We start from the raw sequence: 23043 nt of genomic DNA, 5'->3' as shown, positions 1-23043 counted from the left end.
CTCTACTTACTGAAGGCACAATCCTATGTACAATCTGTTAGATGCAACGCTCTGTGCTCTACTTACTGAAGGCACAATCCTATGTACAATCTGTTAGATGCAACGCTCTGTGCTCTACTTACTGAAGGTACAATCCATGTACAATCTGTTAGATGTAACGCTCTGTGCTCTACTTACTGAAGGTACAATCCATGTACAATCTGTTAGATGCAACGCTCTGTGCTCTACTTACTGAAGGTACAATCCATGTACAATCTGTTAGATGCAACGCTCTGTGCTCTACTTACTGAAGGTACAATCCTATGTACAATCTGTTAGATGCAACGCTCTGTGCTCTACCTACTGAAGGTACAATCCATGTACAATCTGTTAGATGTAACGCTCTGTGCTCTACCTACTGAAGGTACAATCCTATGTACAATCTGTTAGATGCAACGCTCTGTGCTCTACTTACTGAAGGTACAATCCTATGTACAATCTGTTAGATGCAACGCTCTGTGCTCTACTTACTGAAGGCACTGAAGGTGAGTGAGAATCCCATCCCGGTTCCGTCCTGGGCTGTAGTTGCAGTGTAGTTGTACATCACCAGGATGGTGTTGGTGCGGGCAATGACATTTCCAGTCTGAGTCTTCTTGAACACGACAGGCAGGAGGGGGTCCCTGATGGAGCCTCCGTCATGGATCGTCAACAACGCCCTGTTGCAACAAGGCATCAGTCAACTTTAGTTTAACAGCTGAATTATTTTCAGTGAACAACATTTCTGATATTCTAAATCTTCAATTTCAAGGAAACCCCTGTGTACAATAGAATGTGTAATCACAGACAGCATCAACTGTACTCAGTTTACAAACAAACAATGGGATTCTTCTTCCAATTACTGGCAGTAAGTCACAGTTCCATCATGTCGGTATATTCACATTAAGGAAGTCCCAAGTCACATTAATGTCCTCATATCCTAATGTCATCAGTGAAATGAAATGTTTATTTGAATGTCATAAACAAATCTGAAACCTATGTTGGTGTCGAATGCCCTACTTCAAGTTCATGTCTCTGTTTTCAGTTAATTGATGGACAGACTTCCAAACAAAGCTGGTTGTCCTGTGGACCTAGTGTCCTGGGGTTCTAAGATGTTGAAATCAGTAAGCTACAGGTGAACTGGTAAAACTGAATTAGCAAGCATGCTACACGAGTCTGCAGCCATCAACTTACAGCTGCTTCTTGTCTGCGCTGGTGACGGTCAGCTTGAACTGCACCGAGTTGCGATCAGTGCTGTTGTCCCCATGGGCAGGTAACTCCACAATCCAGACACACAGTGAGCTCTTCGTCACAGGTTTGGGGTAGCCAGGGGTAGCGAACTTCCCAGTTGGAGCTTTGGTGGTGAAGTTTCCCCCACAGTCTGGAAACAAGGACATACTCAGGGGTGGAGCTGCAGTGTCAAATCAATGTAGCTAAATCTTCACTAAACCTCCACCGTCTGGAGTGGAGCTGCAGTGTCAAGTCAATGTAGCTAAATCTTCACTAAACCTCCACCGTCTGGAAACAAGGACATACTCAGGATTGGAGCTGCAGTGTCAAGTCAATGTAGCTAAATCTTCACTAAACCTCCACAGTCTGGAAACAAGGACATACACAGGGGTGGAGCTGCAGTGTCAGGTCAATGTAGCTAAATCTTCACTAAACCTCCACCGTCTGGACATAAGGACATACTCAGGATTGGAGCTGCAGTGTCAAGTCAATGTAGCTAAATCTTCACTAAACCTCCACCGTCTGGAAACAAGGACATACTCAGGGGTGGAGCTGCAGTGTCAAGTCAATGTAGCTAAATCTTCACTAAACCTCCACCGTCTGGAAACAAGGACATACTCAGGATTGGAGCTGCAGTGTCAAGTCAATGTAGCTAAATCTTCACTAAACCTCCACAGTCTGGAAACAAGGACATACTCAGGGGTGGAGCTGCAGTGTCAAGTCAATGTAGCTAAATCTTCACTAAACCTCCACCGTCTGGAAACAAGGACATACTCAGGATTGGAGCTGCAGTGTCAAGTCAATGTAGCTAAATCTTCACTAAACCTCCACCGTCTGGAAACAAGGACATACTCAGGGGTGGAGCTGCAGTGTCAAGTCAATGTAGCTAAATCTTCACTAAACCTCCACAGTCTGGAAACAAGGACATACTCAGGATTGGAGCTGCAGTGTCAAGTCAATGTAGCTAAATCTTCACTAAACCTCCACAGTCTGGAAACAAGGACATACTCAGGGGTGGAGCTGCAGTGTCAAGTCAATGTAGCTAACTTTCACAATCTCACCTCAAATCCTGCTATGACATGTTATGAAAAAGATGGACAGAAATTTGAGTGAGCTTCATTTCCTAAATGCAAGAAAATACGGACATGAACTAATCAGTGAACCAAACTTGTTTGTCACACATGAAGGCAGGAAGTTGTCTTTACACCTTAAAAACCTTAGATCAGTCACAATGCACACAGTGAGCTGACAAGTGACACTGAAACTGAAACTCCTTTGTCAAATAATTCCATTTCAAGAATAAATGCACAAACCCAGTTTCCAGTACTTTGCTGCAAACCCTTGTTCAGGCTTGAAGGGGCCGGTCTTGGGGGATGTGGCTGTGAACTCCACGCTGGTCGACTCTGCTGCTACAATGATGTCGTTTGGTGTCATCATCCCCCCATATTTGGCAAGCACCTGTGAAGTACCATTGAATGTGTCCTTGACCCTGACAAAGTGACCTTGACCCAGTTGGAAGGTATTGAAGGAGAGGAAGAAGAGTTGTGAGGATGTGGTGTTGGTGGTGGTGTTGGTGACGTCCCAGACACAGTCGGAGTTGAGGGGGTAGAGTCCAGGGTAGCCTGGGCTGGTCAGCTGGCCAGCTGCCTCGGTCAGCAGGCCTCCACACACTGCCGGAGGGAGGAACAGCATCAGGACCATAGTACATTACATATTCAATAGGGTGTTTGTCCTCCCCATCTTCCGGCCTCAACTGTTTTCAAACACTGTAAGGGATTCTGAGATACATTAATGAAAAGTACTGTTAACAATGAAGGATAAACGATAATTCTCCATGTGTTGTTTTGCATGAATCACCTCTGATAATATCTGGATAAAAATTGAATCCAAACTGCAGACAGGTTCACAAATATGGTCATTAAGTATTTGAAATAATACTTTGAATGTCCTCCTAGACAAAATGCATTAGGATCTTGAATGACAGAGGACAGGATAAAGGGCAGGCAGGTATTCTGAACATATCTTCTTCATCAGCAATCTACCGGGTACCCACCTCCTTGCGACACTGCATATGTTGCCATGACGACTGGGGAAGTACAGTTTTTGCAGGTGTTGGTGGACTTGTACACCAGTCTGTCACAGAAACATGCCATTATATATAACAAGTTGATTATTGAAAAAATGCAAGAATTTCCACTCACTAAAATAATAGGGACTGGCTATTTATTACAGGGGGGTTGGACATGGCATGTTGATGAAAAAACAATCACCCTCCCTAAATGCTCATATGTCCTCATACATTTTTATCAATACCCTCCCTGAAAAGACAAAATGCAAAAGCACTTCATGCTTTATCTTAAAATGACCATTAATAACAATCCTCCGAAAATACATGTATAATTTTTACTGACCCTCCCCTCCTGACTGTAATATTTTTGGGTGACTCTCCCCCATTCCCCCTGCCCACCACTCCCTTACCCCCTAATAATACCCTAACGGCTAATCCTGCAAGGATGGTAAAAGCACAAAGAGAAGGGTCTTGAAACTGTGTCAGGAAACTCTGAAGAATAAGATCCAGTTCCGCTGTTCCAGAATGTGCATACCCCAAGCTTAACACTGCACAATCAGAAATAATATAACAGACCAAAAAGCTTTTTAAAATCAAAACAATCTGTGATGTTGGTCAAATTAGTTCAGAGAGAGAAACATGGCAAGACACTTTTAAAACAAGATGGAAAATTTCGAGAATACACAAAATGTCCGTCGATCCAGCCAGACAATAATTAATTGGAATGTAAGTGTAGCAGCCATCTCATTACCGACCCCCTGATTTGAACCACAGACCTTCTGATTAGAAGTCAGACACCTTGTCCATATGACCAAAGATGTTAACCCCTTCATCTGTGGGATGACTCCTTGCCTTGTATCTGTCTACACACCACATGCACATCACACAAGACTGGCTGGATGCCCTTACTCAATGCCCTTGCTAGCTGGAGCACTGAACTTGGGCAACTGCTGGGCCATGTTGGTCAGGTCAAAGGTTGCCAAGGTCGTACCATACTCCATGACCCCACTGTAGATGGTGACAGTCTCATTACCAGACAGACTCAGTTTGGTAATCCTGAGAGACACGGTACCTGGTATTCAAGAGAAGACATGTCCATTATTTCCCTGAAGTTACCATGGTCACATCATGTGCCACACATTCAGGTACATTGTAGCCACCTTCAAACTCTAGTGAGAACAATGACGGGGACTAGGATCTAAATACATAACCCAAACCTAAATATTTGACAGATACTTGTTTGTGTTAACATTAACACTTTCACAAACTTCCTAACACACAGGTGAGCTAGTTTCTGTAGTCAGCTTGTGTGTGTGTGTGTGTGTGTGTGTGTGTGTGTGTGTGTGTGTGTGTGTGTGTGTTTGTTGTTTAATGCCACACTCTGCACTATTCCAGCTATATGATGGCTGCTTAACATGAAGAACTGCCCATCGTTCTCACCCCGTTCAGCATTTCTTCCACATCACATCTACTTCCAGAATTCCTCACTGTGGTGAGGTGAGGTGAAATGGGGTTTAACATCGTGTCCAAGAATATTGCACTTATATAGCGACGTGCATGCAGACCCATGAAGATCTGGGGAAGAATTGGTCTTCAGCAACCCATGCTTTCCATAATAGGCAACTATGTTTGTCGTTAGAGGCAACTAAGGGGATCGGGTGGTCAGGCTTGCTGACTTGGTTGATGCATGTCATCGTATCCCAATTGGGTGGATTGATGCTCATGATGTCAATCACTGGATTGTTGGTCCAGACTCGACCGCCATCATATAGCTGGAATATTGCTGAGTGAGGCATTAAACAATAAACAAACCAACGTGCATGCACGTGAGTGTATGTTTATTGATGCTTGTACTAGTCTGGACTAATGCTGATTTATAGTGCTAGCACACTGAGATACCATGCCGTAGTTTAACATGAATATCCCACTCAGACACAGTATACTGACTCCGAGCTGACCAGTCCTTGTGTTAGCCTCTTAATGCCGAGCGCGAGACAGGGTAACAACAAGTACCATCTTTTAACGTCTTTAGGTATGATGCGGCCTGGGATCGAGTCCTGGACTTTCCGCTCTCCGGGCAGACGCTCTACCACTACACCATGGAGGCGGGGTCATTCCTATTTGAGAGGGACGTTCACACTGACCTTGCTGACTTGCCGGTCTGACCGTCCAGCGACACAGTGTTCCAGGGTCAGCCTGCTGGTTCAAAGAGTAGTCTCCCCTGGTTCCAGACGCCACAACATTGCAACCTGCACAAACACATCATAAACAACCCAGCGAGGCCACAACAACCTGACATTGTGTTTACTGGTAAAACAAGCTAATTGTTGCAAGTGGCTAAAACAACCACTGACAACATTCCCCCGGAAATCAGATTGCTGCATCATATTGCTCTGAGCTGTGGCACAAACTGCTCCCAAGATCTCATCTTGAATCAGGGAGTTAGTGAGTCTTGTTCAAGAGCACTGTCAGCAATATTACAGCTTTGTCGTAACTTACTGAGCCTGGACCAGCATACTCAGGTCTTCTAGCCACCAGGCCCAATCGCAACCCTTATATAGAGGATCGTAGACCACCACAATTAAGCAACAAAAAGCATAAACAAAGTATATCTGACTCTAGTCCTCTAAGCTATATGCTCTAAGTATGAGTAATGTATATCTGATTCTGGTACTCCAGGCTATATACTCTAAGTGTAAGTGAAGTATGTCTGACTTTGGTCCACGGCCTGGTACTCCAGGCTATATAATCTAAGTATAAGTGAAGTATGTCTGACTTTGGTCCACGGCCTGGTACTCCAGGCTATATAATCTAAGTATAAGTGAAGTATGTCTGACTTTGGTCCACGGCCTGGTACTCCAGGCTATATAATCTAAGTATAAGTGAAGTATGTCTGACTTTGGTCCATGACCTGGTACTCCAGGCTATATAATGTAAGTATAAGTGAAGTATGTCTCACTTTGGTCCACGGCCTGGTACTCCAGGCTGAAGTTTTCCCTCTGATTGAAGTTCCTGGCCACCATCAGCAGCGTGTTGCTAGGCGACGTCACTGGGAATGCTTGTGTGTCGGTCCTGTCAACAGAGCGAGTACATCAGTACTAACTAGTTGGGTGCTGTCAGGCGCTGTCGGGCACTGACAATACATATACAGGATTCCACTTCCACATTTTGAGATATCACAAGGTTTCCTAATGAGACACAAGGTTGCATGATAAAATTCAATGGCAATACCATGTTTAAACTGAGCAGCTGGAAATAAAAAGGTCAACTGTGGTTCTACATGAGAAGTGAAATATATTTTTGCAACACTGGAACATGAAAAAAGCTGCATTTCCATTCATTGTGGACAAAGCTTTGGCTGTTGGATGTAGCCTCGGAGCCTTGGTAACGTATTAGGGGTGACTACTGGTTTGGAAATCACTATTGCGATAGCTATTGATATTGAAAGAAACTATTGCGATAACTATTGATATTGCAAGCAACCATTGCGATAAATATTGAAAGTTTTCAGTGTATCATTTTAGATGGATTTTAGAGTTGCATTAAACTTGGAACTGAAGTTTCCTTTGAATGTGATAACCATAAAACAAATAAAAAGTAAAGTTTGAGATATGACTGATTTGTTTTTTCTTTACCCTAATAACTTACGAAAAAGAAATTTCCACATTACCATTGTAAATTACTACAACTCATGATCAAAAGAAAAACAAATTTGAACAGCATTGCATGTACTTTATTGATATGGTAAATACAATCGAAACAATTGATCGGAAACTAATTTAACATCTACTGACAATTCATCAAGGCTCTCCAAACACATCTCCCTGTCCACTGACAATTCATCAGGGCTCTACAGACACATCTCCCTATCATCTGACCATTCATCAAGGCTCTACAGACATGTCTCCCTGTCCACTGACAATTCATCAGGGCTCCACAAGACACATCTCCCTATCCATTGACAATTCATCAGGGCTCTACAGACACATCTCCCTATCATCTGACCATTCATCAGGGCTCTACAGACACATCTCCCTATCATCGGACCATTCATCAAGGCTCTACAGACACATATCCCTCTCCACTGACAATTCATCAGGGCTCTACAGACACATCTCCCTGTCCACTGACAATTCATCAGGGCTCTACAGACACATATCCCTCTCCACTGACAATTCATCAAGGCTCTACAGACACATCTCCCTGTCCACTGACAATTCATCAGGGCTCCACAAGACACATCTCCCTATCCATTGACAATTCATCAGGGCTCTACAGACACATCTCCCTATCATCTGACCATTCATCAGGGCTCTACAGACACATCTCCCTATCATCGGACCATTCATCAAGGCTCTACAGACACATATCCCTCTCCACTGACAATTCATCAGGGCTCTACAGACACATCTCCCTATCCACTGTCAATTCATCAGGGCTCTACAGACACATCTCCCTGTCCACTGACAATTCATCAGGGCTCTACAGACACATCTCCCTGTCCACTGACAATTCATCAGGGCTCTACAGACACATCTCCCTGTCCACTGACAATTCATCAGGGCTCTACAGACACATATCCCTCTCCACTGACAATTCATCAAGGCTCTACAGACACATCTCCCTGTCCACTGACAATTCATCAGGGCTCCACAAGACACATCTCCCTATCCATTGACAATTCATCAGGGCTCTACAGACACATCTCCCTATCATCTGACCATTCATCAGGGCTCTACAGACACATCTCCCTATCATCGGACCATTCATCAAGGCTCTACAGACACATATCCCTCTCCACTGACAATTCATCAAGGCTCTACAGACACATCTCCCTATCCACTGACAATTCATCAGGGCTCTACAGACACGTCTCCCTATCCACTGTCAATTCATCAGGGCTCTACAGACACATCTCCCTATCATCTGACAATTCATCAGAGCTCCAGACACATCTCCCTATCCACTGACAATTCATCAGAGCTCTACAGACATGTCTCCCTGTCCACTGACAATTCATCAGGGCTCTACAGACACATCTCCCTATCATCTGTCAATTCATCAGGGCTCTACAGACACATATCCCCCTCCACTGACAATTCATCAGAGCTCTACAGACACGTCTCCCTGTCCACTGACAATTTATCAGGGCTCCAGACACATCTCCCTGTCCACTGACAATTCATCAGAGCTCTACAGACATGTCTCCCTGTCCACTGACAATTCATCAGGGCTCTACAGACACATCTCCCTGTCCAGTGACAATTCATCAGGGTACTAAAGACACGTCTCCCTATCATCTGACAATTCATCAGGGCACTAGAGACACGTCTCCCTATCATCTGACAATTCATCAGGGCACTAGAGACACGTCTCCCTATCATCTGACAATTCATCAGGGCACTAGAGACACGTCTCCCTATCATCTGACAATTCATCAGGGCACTAGAGACACGTCTCCCTATCCACTGAAAATTCATCAGGGCACTAGAGACACGTCTCCCTATCATCTGACAATTCATCAGGGCACTAGAGACACGTCTCCCTATCATCTGACAATTCATCAGGGCACTAGAGACACGTCTCCCTATCATCTGACAATTCATCAGGGCTCTACAGACACATCTCCCTATCATCTGACCATTCATCAAGGCTCTACAGACATGTCTCCCTGTCCACTGACAATTCATCAGGGCTCCACAAGACACATCTCCCTATCCATTGACAATTCATCAGGGCTCTACAGACACATCTCCCTATCATCTGACCATTCATCAGGGCTCTACAGACACATCTCCCTATCATCGGACCATTCATCAAGGCTCTACAGACACATATCCCTCTCCACTGACAATTCATCAGGGCTCTACAGACACATCTCCCTGTCCACTGACAATTCATCAGGGCTCTACAGACACATATCCCTCTCCACTGACAATTCATCAAGGCTCTACAGACACATCTCCCTGTCCACTGACAATTCATCAGGGCTCCACAAGACACATCTCCCTATCCATTGACAATTCATCAGGGCTCTACAGACACATCTCCCTATCATCTGACCATTCATCAGGGCTCTACAGACACATCTCCCTATCATCGGACCATTCATCAAGGCTCTACAGACACATATCCCTCTCCACTGACAATTCATCAGGGCTCTACAGACACATCTCCCTATCCACTGTCAATTCATCAGGGCTCTACAGACACATCTCCCTGTCCACTGACAATTCATCAGGGCTCTACAGACACATCTCCCTGTCCACTGACAATTCATCAGGGCTCTACAGACACATCTCCCTGTCCACTGACAATTCATCAGGGCTCTACAGACACATATCCCTCTCCACTGACAATTCATCAAGGCTCTACAGACACATCTCCCTGTCCACTGACAATTCATCAGGGCTCCACAAGACACATCTCCCTATCCATTGACAATTCATCAGGGCTCTACAGACACATCTCCCTATCATCTGACCATTCATCAGGGCTCTACAGACACATCTCCCTATCATCGGACCATTCATCAAGGCTCTACAGACACATATCCCTCTCCACTGACAATTCATCAAGGCTCTACAGACACATCTCCCTATCCACTGACAATTCATCAGGGCTCTACAGACACGTCTCCCTATCCACTGTCAATTCATCAGGGCTCTACAGACACATCTCCCTATCATCTGACAATTCATCAGAGCTCCAGACACATCTCCCTATCCACTGACAATTCATCAGAGCTCTACAGACATGTCTCCCTGTCCACTGACAATTCATCAGGGCTCTACAGACACATCTCCCTATCATTTGTCAATTCATCAGGGCTCTACAGACACATATCCCCCTCCACTGACAATTCATCAGGGCTCTACAGACACATATCCCTATCCACTGACAATTCATCAGAGCTCTACAGACACGTCTCCCTGTCCACTGACAATTTATCAGGGCTCCAGACACATCTCCCTGTCCACTGACAATTCATCAGAGCTCTACAGACATGTCTCCCTGTCCACTGACAATTCATCAGGGCTCTACAGACACATCTCCCTGTCCAGTGACAATTCATCAGGGTACTAAAGACACGTCTCCCTATCATCTGACAATTCATCAGGGCACTAGAGACACGTCTCCCTATCATCTGACAATTCATCAGGGCACTAGAGACACGTCTCCCTATCATCTGACAATTCATCAGGGCACTAGAGACACGTCTCCCTATCATCTGACAATTCATCAGGGCACTAGAGACACGTCTCCCTATCCACTGAAAATTCATCAGGGCACTAGAGACACGTCTCCCTATCATCTGACAATTCATCAGGGCACTAGAGACACGTCTCCCTATCATCTGACAATTCATCAGGGCACTAGAGACACGTCTCCCTATCATCTGACAATTCATCAGGGCACTAGAGACACGTCTCCCTATCATCTGACAATTCATCAGGGCACTAGAGACACGTCTCCCTATCATCTGACAATTCATCAAGGCTCTACAGACACGTCTCCCTGTCCACTGACAATTTATCAGGGCTCCAGACACATCTCCCTGTCCACTGACAATTCATCAGAGCTCTACAGACACATCTCCCTGTCCAGTGACAATTCATCAGGGTACTAAATACACGTCTCCCTATCATCTGACCATTCATCAGGGCACTAGAGACACGTCTCCCTATCATCTGACAATTCATCAGGGCTCTACAGACACATCTCCCTGTCCAGTGACAATTCATCAGGGTACTAGAGACACGTCTCCCTATCATCTGACAATTCATCAGGGCACTAAAGACACGTCTCCCTATCATCTGACAATTCATCAGGGCTCTACAGACACATCTCCCTGTCCAGTGACAATTCATCAGGGCACTAGAGACACGTCTCCCTATCATCTGACAATTCATCAGGGCACTAGAGACACGTCTCCCTATCATCTGACAATTCATCAGGGCTCTACAGACACATCTCCCTGTCCAGTGACAATTCATCAGGGTACTAGAGACACGTCTCCCTATCATCTGACAATTCATCAGGGCACTAAAGACACGTCTCCCTATCATCTGACAATTCATCAGGGCTCTACAGACACATCTCCCTGTCCAGTGACAATTCATCAGGGTACTAGAGACACGTCTCCCTATCATCTGACAATTCATCAGGGCACTAGAGACATGTCTCCCTATCATCTGACAATTCATCAGGGTACTAGAGACACGTCTCCCTATCATCTGACAATTCATCAGGGCACTAGAGACACGTCTCCCTATCATCTGACAATTCATCAGGGCACTAGAGACACGTCTCCCTATCATCTGACAATTCATCAGGGCACTAGAGACACGTCTTCCTGTTCACTCACGTGAAGGACACCAGAGGTTGGGCCTTGGGCTGCAGGCCGCTGTAGAAGTCCAGGGAGGCCAGAGGGTAGAGCAGGCTGTTCTCGGACATGGTGATCTGGACCTGCTGACCCAGCGGGGCCGAGAACTGGTAGTACAGGGCGGTGGCGGTGCTGTTGTCCAGGGTGGGCTGCAAGGTGATGTTGCCGCTGCCACTGAAGAAGCCGCCGTTGGCTGTTACAGACACATGGTAATACAGGACATTACAATTACAGAAGGAAATTAGGATATCTTCTGGTTTTTGTTGGCTTAATCCTTAGAAAGCACATAATGACTTGTACATGGTCCCATACAAAACAGAGATTCACCAAGAAACACAGAGTTACTCTAAGACATGCAAGCATTGCCCTGTGTGCTTTAGTTGCCACCAGGTGATAGCAGCTTTTGGAACAAAACTTTGATCTGAACAACTCAACATTCTTGCTCTCTCTTCGTTTGCACACTACACATTCCTAATCTTGGCCTGTTTGACGTAACTACTGACCTTGTTCATACACGTGCACAGTCAATGTCCTATCCCCCGGTACGTCCCCGACCACCAGCCTCACCCACAGCTCACTCCCAGAGCTGGTCACCAGGTCGCCTACAACAAGATCAGGGAGTTATGTCACAGTAACTCACAGCTCACTCCCAGAGCCGGTCACCAGGTCACCTACAACAAGATCAGGGAGTTATGTCACAGTAACACACAGCTCACTCCCAGAGCCGGTCACCAGGTCGCCTACAACAAGATCAGGGAGTTATGTCACAGTAACTCACAGCTCACTCCCAGAGCCGGTCACCAGGACACCTACAACAAGATCAGGGAGTTATGTCACAGTAACACACAACTCACTCCCAGAGAATCAACAAGATCAGAATAATTTTTTAATTTGAAGTTTACACGATAGAAGGCTTTTTCATTTGACGAGAGGTATATCACATGACCACAAAACTGGGGTTGAGGTTCTCAATGTTTTAGCATACACTGAGAAAAGTCAGAGAGTTTGACTGCATGATCGTTCACAAATATCCTTGCTACAACCCATCCCAGTGAACAAAACGAAGAAATGCATATCCAAACTATCGAAGTATCAACTCGATTAGTGTCTAGGCTGACAGTGACAGTCTACAGCAATCTATGAATTTACCTTCGAATCTATTTGACACATCTTTAATTAACTTTCAATGATCGGCCAATTGATTAATGATGACTAAAACCTGTAGCCGCCAGATTCATTAACAACTTTAGAAATCTGTCCCGACACGTTGCTTGAGTCGGCCATTTTGACGTCTTGTACTTGATGTATTACGACGCACTGTCATTGTGACTGACTTAATGAGGTAGTTCACAACAGACCTTTCTCATCTAATGGTGATATCATTTGAATACGTGTGTTGCGTCAGATGTTCCTGAAGAGCATAGTGTGCATACATACGCTCATGTCACTTCTCTTTTTAAGGAACTATTTTATTCTGCCGTACAGCTGGTTGTTGTATGGCTGTCAGTGTAAACATGAAGTCACACATACTAAATATAATGGTGTATAGATCTAGACCTACATCATTTGACGTAAAAAACTGTAAGCTCCGACGTTTATATAGTTTGGCCCTCACTCTATGAAGGTTCATTCTCCAATGAACTCACAAAATGAAAGTCAATTCTTTAGTAACCCATGTTGATAGGATAGGTGTATTGATAAGGCATGTCACATAAATGATTTTACATTGTTTGTCAAGAGCTGACCTTCAGTGGGCAGAGACTGCATCTCGGACACGAGAGGTGACGCCATTGACCCGCCGTCGGCGATGATGACCTTGTCAGCGCCTGGCAGCAAACGGAGTGTGGTCAGGTTGAGCAGAAGCGTGTACCCTGGTTGTGCACGGAGGATCCAGCGACAGTCTGTCAGCGGAGACCTGTCTCCGGGCACGTTCACAGAGATGGTGGTGTTGTTGTCCACATTCAAAATGGTGCTGCAGTCTTAAACAAGAGATGTTCCAATGTTGTTCATGTTCACGGTGCTGCTATAGTGTTGTTCATGTTCACTGTGCTGCTATAGTGTTGTTCATGTTCACTGTGCTGCTATAGTGTTGTTCATGTTCACTGAGCTGCTGTAGTGTTGTGTTCACTGTGCTGCTGTAGTGTTGTTCATGTTCACGGTGCTGCTATAGTGTTGTTCATGTTCACTGAGCTGCTGTAGTGTTGTTCATGTTCACTGTGCTGCTGTAGTGTTGTTCAAGTTCACTGTGCTGCTATAGTGTTGTTCAAGTTCACTGTGCTGCTGTAGTGTTGTTCAAGTTCACTGTGCTGCTGTAGTGTTGTTCAAGTTCACTGTGCTGCTATAGTGTTGTTCATGTTCACTGTGCTGCTGTAGTGTTGTTTATGTTCACTGTGCTGCTATAGTGTTGTTCATGTTCACTGTGCTGCTATAGTGTTGTTCATGTTCACTGTGCTGCTATAGTGTTGTTCAAGTTCACTGTGCTGCTATAGTGTTGTTCAAGTTCACTGTGCTGCTATAGTGTTGTTCAAGTTCACTGTGCTGCTATAGTGATGTTCAAGTTCACTGTGCTGCTATAGTGATGTTCAAGTTCACTGTGCTGCTATAGTGTTGTTCAAGTTCACTGTGCTGCTGCAGTGTTGTTCAAGTTCACTGTGCTGCTGTAGTGATGTTCAAGTTCACTGTGCTGCTATAGTGTTGTTCAAGTTCACTGTGCTGCTGTAGTGTTGTTCATGTTCACTGTGCTGCTATAGTGATGTTTATGTTTACTGTGCTGCTATAGTGATGTTCATGTTCACTGTGCTGCCATAGTGTTGTTTATGTTCACTGTGCTGCTGTAGTGTTGTGTTCACTGTGCTGCTATAGTGATGTTCAAGTTCACTGTGCTGCTATAGTGTTGTTCAAGTTCACTGTGCTGCTGTAGTGTTGTTCAAGTTCACTGTTCTGCTATAGTGTTGGGATCACTGTGCTGCTATAGTGTTGTTCATGTTCACTGTTCTGCTATAGTGTTGGGATCACTGCTGCTATAGTGTTGTTCATGTTCACTGTGCTGCTACAGTGTTGTTTATGTTCACAATGCTTCAATGTTGTTTGTGTTCACAGTGTTGCTTTAGTGTTGTGTTCACTGTGCTGCTGTGTTGTTTGTGTTCACTGTGTTGTTGTAGTGTCGTGTTCACTGTGCTGCTGTGTTGTTTGTGTTCACTGTGCTGCTGTGTTGTTTGTGTTCACTGTGTTGTTTTCGTGTTGTTCGTGTTCACTGTGCTGCTGTGTTGTTCGTGTTGACTGTGCTGCTGTGTTGTTTGTGTTCACTGTCCTGCTGTATTTTTTGTGTTCACTGTGTTGTTTTCGTGTTGTTCGTGTTCACTGTGTTGCCGGTGTTATTTGTGTCCATACTGCTACACTTACACTGATCAACCATGGTGTAGACTGCAGCAAATGTTTGCGCGATGCTGGAATTGGCCAAGGTGAAGGTGATGTTGACCCCCTTGTCCGCGGCGATGAAGTCATCAGGGAGCCCCGCAGTAGCAGACCCTGCACATAGAAACACCAGTCTGTAGTTACAGACTAATCACCTCCCATAGCTGGAAACAGGACACCAAAAAGCACTGCAGCTCACATTTAAAAGAACGCATTTTCCTGCACAGCTTCAACAAATTAAAGTCTTTCCAATTTGTCCCCAAAATACTGAGCCGGAACTTGTTCTTTATATCTTCCACACCAATTGTTTCTCCTTACACAGGGGCAGCCAAAAGCAATCTTACTAGTTCACAAGAAAACATAACTGACTCAGGCTTGTAAAAATGACTGACTGCATTGTCTTGAGTGTCAAATGAAGGTTTTCTTGGTGGACTCAGCAACAAATAAGACTTGATTAGCTCTTGCTGGATACCAACTTTTATGAAAGTGTGACCTTCAAAGAAACATTGACGAAGAGGTTGTACACAAAATTCCATAAAGCATCAATGAAGTTATCACCGAGGCAGTTTAAAAGCCAACTGCTGAGTCTGTGAGTAAATGTCCTATTACACTGATGTACCATGTTAAGTCAAACTCAGAAACAGCTGCCAAAATAACGGAATGGTTTTACAGTGGTTAGCAATATTCAAGCAATATCATGGTTAGGGACACCAGACATGGGCTTCACACATTCTACCCATGTGCACAATCGAACCAAGGCTTTCAATGTGACAAAAAGAACCCTTGATCCAGTAGGCCACAGCCTATACTTCGTGAGAAATATCTCAGTCACCTATATGAAAATATAGTACTCACAGAAGTCACATAAAACTCATTCATAATATCACATGAAATGAAAAGTTGAGAGATCAAACATTTTGAAAGAAAGTGAAGAGCTGGAGCAACAACAACAAACTTTAACATTGTTCTAAAAATAAAGTAACGATCTCCAGGATGATGAATGCATCTCATCTATTTTCCCAGATTGTTCAACAATTCTGAAAGTGGAAATCTTACCCCCCCCAACCGCCTCCCCTCCCCCATCTATATACCTAATGTGTAGACAGGTGAATATAGGACCAGCAGATGCAGTTTCAAGAACCCACACTACCTGTGAAGTGAAAGACACCTGATAAATAATTCTACATAGCAATCAGTACATCTCATCAAACTTGAAGGCCACAATAAATTAATTATTACAATCCTATCCATAGTTCAAAACATGTGAGGTGGAAGTCATTTTGTTTTCAAACTAGTTTACCTTGTATTAAACTACACGATGTGATTCCCTAACATGTACACACTTTGTAAGGGCAAGGGCTGACTGGCAACAGGTGGAGATAGTCCACTGCACCAGTCGCAAATACAGTGACTGTCTAATTGCTAATTGTAACGAATGACCATAACAATCAAGAAACAAGCCAACACAACGTAACAGTCTGTCGGTACTTGCAGGCAATAAAATCATGTATTTGTTACGGCCTAATCATTGTTGATTACTGTATTCGACGTAATAAGCACCAGGGCATAATAAGCCCTCTCAATATTAGAAATAGGGGGCTCTTATTAGAACATAATTTTGGTGAGATAAAAAACAGAGTTGAAAGATTGTAAATTTCGTGGTTTATGCTGACAGCCTGAAATGATATAAAAGAAGAATCTGTGAGTATTATACACAATTAGATATATTTTCGAGAATTTAATTGCCAATAATTAAGGGTGCTAAAGCATACGAGTGTGTATTATACACGAATAAATAAGTCTTGTGTACATTGATCAATCGGAAGGGGTGCTTATTTGGATTGTTCACTAGCCATTACATTAGCAAATATCGCTGAGGGTGCTTATTACATCGAATACAGTATTCTTGATTCTATTTAACAGGAGAGTCCCCCTTTAAATAATAGAATTCTCGAATCAATACTCAGCATGCAAACAACAAATCAATACAGTCTCATTACTCATTCACATAATGTGATGACATGGCAGCTAGTCCAGCAATCTTAGCTGACTCTACTCATTCACCTTAAGCCAGGCTCCACTGTTTCTCACCTACCTGCCGTACAATCAATACCAGCATGCACTACCTGCACACTGCCAGCAGTCATTAGGAATACCAGGGGAACACTCAAACAATGGAGGAGAAAACTAGGAAAGGTAAATACTGCAGTGTTTTAACATTCTCAAATTACCCTGTAATTCATCTAACCAGAATAAGTTATTAATTTGTCAGATTCAAGAGATTTACAATCAACTTTCACCTTTGTGGCTACTGGGCAATCATTTCCCTATTCACCCAACCATTGTTTGTTTGTTTGTTGCTTAACACCACACTCAGCAATATTCCAGCTATATGACTGCGGTCTGTAAATAATCGAGTCTGGCCTAGACAATCCAGTGATTGACATCATGAGCATTGATCTACACAATTGGGATACGATGACATGCATCAACCAAGTCAGTGAGTCTGACCACCTAATCCTGTTAGTCACCTCACGACTGGACACGTGACTTGTTAAAATATATATGAAATTTGATGATATTAAATGTCCTCCATTTTGCTTTGTGCTGTGTATGGAGTCCCAGTAGTCCACACACTGCATGGTGTGACTTGATGTCATCGGTCATTGGTGACTTGGGGTTTACACCATTGTCAGTCATAATCTAGAACTGAACCCGGGTCGCATGACAACCTTAACCACTAGGCTACCCCACCACTCCAAATGTCATCAACTTACATAATAACATGGCTGAAATGTTATCATCCTGGTTCAAACATTTATTGAACACAAACTCTGAATGCTGATCAGTGTGTTACCTGCACAACCTCAGCAGTAAATAAAGAGTGATCTTGGGAGAAGCTTGAAGAATGTTTCATCCCTATTTCAACCATGCCACTATACCTACATGGGTGGTGCATGCAGTAAGTAAAGAAAATGATAATGCACTCAGTATGTGTATTTTCACCTGCTGTAGAAACAGTTAATATTGTTTGTTATTGTCCAAAAACAAACTTCCCTATCATGTTTATTTTGTAATTTCTGTTAGCAGTGACTCAGCTTGACCTACTCCTACAGGGTCTCGTCAGTCAGGAGATGTCGACACTACCCAGTTAATCACAGAACATACACACTATAGATAAACAACCAGCTTACAAGGAAATGACTAGGGGTTATCTCTGTGTGGGCTGTCACAGGTTGTTAGGAAGGCGATTACACTAATGCAAACCTATGGCAACTGGAGACTTCATAGCATTCGGGTACATTTGAAACCAAAAATATGAGCTCGAGGTTTCCAATGGTATACACCATGGAATGTACCATTTTTGTATATCAAAATCACAGGTTTATTCAAATATTTTCCCATGCCAGACCCTATCAGAACCTCACTGAATTGATCGGTCTCTGGAACAGAGTATTCTATTACAGTAACTATCTGCTTGGACGTTCCCGTCATCTTTCTTTGCAAATGGGAGCCTCTCCTATAGCAGTTCCAGGATAGTAACTATGTTTTGCTTGGATGTTCATCATATTTCAGTATCTATACAATGTGGCTGATGTGAATGTAGCGGCCATAAAATTTCTAAATCCCGTGCTGGGATTCAAACCATGAACCTTCTGATCCGAGGTCGGACACCTTGTCCACATGACCAAAGAGGTTAACCCCTGCTTCACTGACAATGTAAGGATGTCATCTACGGGATGATTCTACTCCCTGCTACACTGACAAGGTATGGATGTCATCTGTGGGATGACTCCACGCCCTGCTACACTGACAAGGTAAGGATGTCATCTGTGGGATGACTCCACGCCCTGCTACACTGACAAGGTATGGATGTCATCTGTGGGATGATCCCACACCCTGCTGCACTGACAAGGTAAGGATGTCATCTGTGGGTGACTCTACGCCCTGCTGCACTGACAAGGCATGGATGTCATCTGTGGGTGACTCTACGCCCTGCTACACTGACAAGGCATGGATGTCATCTGTGGGTGACTCTATGCCCTGCTACACTGACAAGGTAAGGATGTCATCTGTGGGATGACTCCACGCCCTGCTACACTGACAAGGCATGGATGTCATCTGTGGGTGACTCTACGCCCTGCTGCACTGACAAGGCATGGATGTCATCTGTGGGTGACTCTATGCCCTGCTACACTGACAAGGTAAGGATGTCATCTGTGGTATGACTCCACACCCTGCTGCACTGACAAGGTAAGGATGTCATCTGTGGGATGACTCCACGCCCTGCTACACTGACAAGGCATGGATGTCATCTGTGGGTGACTCTACGCCCTGCTGCACTGACAAGGCATGGATGTCATCTGTGGGTGACTCTACGCCCTGCTACACTGACAAGGTAAGGATGTCATCTGTGGGATGACTCCACGCCCTGCTGCACTGACAAGGTATGGATGTCATCTGTGGGATGACTCCACACCCTGCTACACTGACAAGGTTGTGATGTCATCTGTGGATGACTCTACGCCCTGCTACACTGACAAGGTTGTGATGTCATCTGTGGGTGACTCTACGCCCTGCTACACTGACAAGGCATGGATGTCATCTGTGGGATGACTCCACGCCCTGCTACACTGACAAGGTAAGGATGTCATCTGTGGGATGACTCCACGCCCTGCTACACTGACAAGGTATGGATGTCATCTGTGGGATGATCCCACACCCTGCTGCACTGACAAGGTAAGGATGTGATCTGTGGGTGACTCTACGCCCTGCTACACTGACAAGGCATGGATGTCATCTGTGGGTGACTCTACGCCCTGCTGCACTGACAAGGTAAGGATGTCATCTGTGGGATGACTCCACACCCTGCTACACTGACAAGGTTGTGATGTCATCTGTGGATGACTCTACGCCCTGCTGCACTGACAAGGTAAGGATGTCATCTGTGGGATGACTCCACGCCCTGCTACACTGACAAGGCATGGATGTCATCTGTGGGTGACTCTACGCCCTGCTACACTGACAAGGTAAGGATGTCATCTGTGGGTGACTCTACGCCCTGCTGCACTGACAAGGTAAGGATGTCATCTGTGGGATGACTCCACGCCCTGCTGCACTGACAAGGTAAGCATGTCATCTGTGGGATGACTCCACGCCCTGCTGCACTGACAAGGTAAGGATGTCATCTGTGGGTGACTCTACGCCCTGCTACACTGACAAGGTAAGGATGTCATCTGTGGGATGACTCCATGCCCTGCTAGTCTGACACTGGGGCACCGCACCACACACAGTCAGACCTGACATAGTGGAGCACTGATACACTGGGCACCACACCACACACAGTCAGACCTGACATAGTGGAGCACTGATACACTGAGCACCACACCACACACAGTCAGACCTGACATAGTGGAGCACTGATACACTGAGCACCACACCACACACTGTCAGACCTGACATAGTGGAGCACTGATACACTGGGCACCACACCACACACAGTCAGACCTGACATAGTGGAGCACTGTTAACTGGGCACCCCACCACACACAGTCAGACCTGACATAGTGGAGCACTGATACACTGGGCACCACACCACACACAGTCAGACCTGACATAGTGGAGCACTGATACACTGGGCACCACACCACACCACACACAGTCAGACCTGACATAGTGGAGCACTGATACACTGAGCACCACACCACACACTGTCAGACCTGACATAGTGGAGCACTGATACACTGGGCACCACACCACACACAGTCAGACCTGACATAGTGGAGCACTGATACACTGGGCACCACACCACACCACACACAGTCAGACCTGACATAGTGGAGCACTGATACACTGAGCACCACACCACACACTGTCAGACCTGACATAGTGGAGCACTGATACACTGGGCACCACACCACACACAGTCAGACCTGACATAGTGGAGCACTGTTAACTGGGCACCCCACAACACACAGTCAGACCTAACATAGTGGAGCACTGATACACTGGGCACCACACCACACACAGTCAGACCTGACATAGTGGAGCACTGATACACTGAGCACCACACCACACACAGTCAGATCTGACATAGTGGAGCACTGATACACTGAGCACCACACCACACACAGTCAGACCTGACACAGTGGAGCACTGATACACTGGGCACCACACCACACACAGTCAGACCTGACATAGTGGAGCACTGATACACTGAGCACCACACCACACACAGTCAGACCTGACATAGTGGAGCACTGATACACTGGGCACCACACCACACACTGTCAGACCTGACATAGTGGAGCACTGATACACTGGGCACCATACCACACAGAGTCAGACCTGACATTATGCTACAATCACATCAACATACAGAATTACAAGTTGTATGAAGAAAGCCAATCAGCACAACATTGTTTCCAGCACATTCTGTGTATGAAGCAATCAGTTAGGTCGGCAATCAATACCCGTTGTACCCAAGACAAATGTTCTCCCGTGACCTTGTCTGGGTGATTAGGTGTACCTTGACACCCGCGTACGACAAATCTTGAAATATTTGACTATAACTATCGCTACCTTGCGAGTCTGGAAGGATGCCATACAGTTGGCCGACTTGCCAAGTAGCAGCACTTACTGTACAGCCCTCCACAGTGGAACTACCCTTCTGGGAGTACTGTGAGTACTGATCACCAATACTGTTTCTGCATAAATACTACCGTTTGTATATTAGTATTATACCAAACCAGTTTACACTGAATATGTCAGGATTTACCAGCCTTTATCTCAGTAAACTGCCCAAGGTTTTTATAGATCAAAGAGGAATTTGTGTTATGTGTGCCTTTCCTACAATGACTCAGCAATAAATACCGACAACTTTAATCTACTGAACCTGAGGCTAAGACAATGTTAACAAAGTTCAGCTGCTTCCTGTATGCTGTAAACTAAATATATGAAGGATTCCATGCATCTCTGACTGCATCGAATAGGCAGGATTCTGTTTGTTTTGTTTGTTTGTTTGTTGTTTAATGCTGCTCTCAGCAATATTCCAGCTATGGGACGGTGGTCCGTAAATAATCGAGTCTGGACCAGACAATCCAGTGATTGACATCATGAACATCGATCTACACAATTGAAATATGATGTCATGCATCAACCAAGTCAGAGAGCCTGACCACCTGATCGTATTAGTCGCCTCTTACGACAAGCATGGGTTGCTGACGACCTATTCTATCTCAGATCTTCGTGGGTCGGATCTGTATGTCGTACCTCTGCTGCTGCACTTGTATTTGATTTTGTTTGGAACATCTGTATCAGCGGATTTTTCCAATGGAAAGATATAGGGGATCAAATACCCAATAGCACATGCAAAAGTCAAAACATAATATTTGTCAACATTGTCAATACAACAACCAAGCCACAAGTCTCTGTAGCTCACCTGGGCCCTGATGCACAAGTGATCTCAGTGCTACGACCATCGTAAGCCTTTGGTTAAGTATGGGAGTTACGATCACCTTAGCACTAAGAAAGCTTTGAGGAACGGGGACGTGAATAATGAAAAAGTAACTTTCTGCAGCTTCAGCTTGTTGTGGCGAGGGGGATCAATAGTGCCTTAAAGCAACCTTGATGCAATAGATTCAAGGCGAAACAAACACGCTTATTTTTGCCGAGAGTCAATCTTGATACCTTGAGTGACCTTAAACTTTCGTATAGGCATTATCATTCAAAGAAAGGTACTTGCAGCATATAAAATTTCATAGTGATATATGCAGAAATGGCCAAGTAATGGGTAAACCTTACATTGAGTGTATATGGTTATGGAGGCCTGTATGAAATCATATCAGGACTCTGTGAGCAGATCTTAGAGACACTTAGCTGGGATCTTTCATGTACAGTTTCAGCTTTATGGGCCTTGTAGTTACATAGA

At 44.8% G+C, this 23043-nt stretch overlaps 1 protein-coding gene across 1 annotated transcript in view; it reads right to left on the bottom strand.

Moving 5' to 3' along the window:
* Window positions 1-23043, bottom strand: part of LOC139472975 (cubilin-like) — a 63378-nt gene that overhangs the window by 11245 nt on the left and 29090 nt on the right. Inside the window, exons 7-17 of the mRNA XM_071255464.1 lie at window positions 15102-15227; window positions 13445-13678; window positions 12203-12301; window positions 11682-11892; window positions 6273-6385; window positions 5458-5562; window positions 4223-4385; window positions 3299-3378; window positions 2559-2915; window positions 1210-1396; window positions 511-695 (exon numbers count right to left, since the gene is read on the bottom strand). Coding sequence (XP_071111565.1) covers window positions 511-695; window positions 1210-1396; window positions 2559-2915; window positions 3299-3378; window positions 4223-4385; window positions 5458-5562; window positions 6273-6385; window positions 11682-11892; window positions 12203-12301; window positions 13445-13678; window positions 15102-15227 — 1860 coding nt within the window. The remainder of the gene's footprint in view (window positions 1-510; window positions 696-1209; window positions 1397-2558; window positions 2916-3298; window positions 3379-4222; window positions 4386-5457; window positions 5563-6272; window positions 6386-11681; window positions 11893-12202; window positions 12302-13444; window positions 13679-15101; window positions 15228-23043) is intronic.

The sequence above is a fragment of the Haliotis cracherodii genome, unplaced genomic scaffold (genome assembly GCF_022045235.1).
Source record: "Haliotis cracherodii isolate W230 unplaced genomic scaffold, xgHalCrac1.p SCAF_26, whole genome shotgun sequence".
Lineage (NCBI taxonomy): Eukaryota > Metazoa > Mollusca > Gastropoda > Lepetellida > Haliotidae > Haliotis > Haliotis cracherodii.
This window is presented reverse-complemented; position numbering and strand designations above follow the sequence as displayed.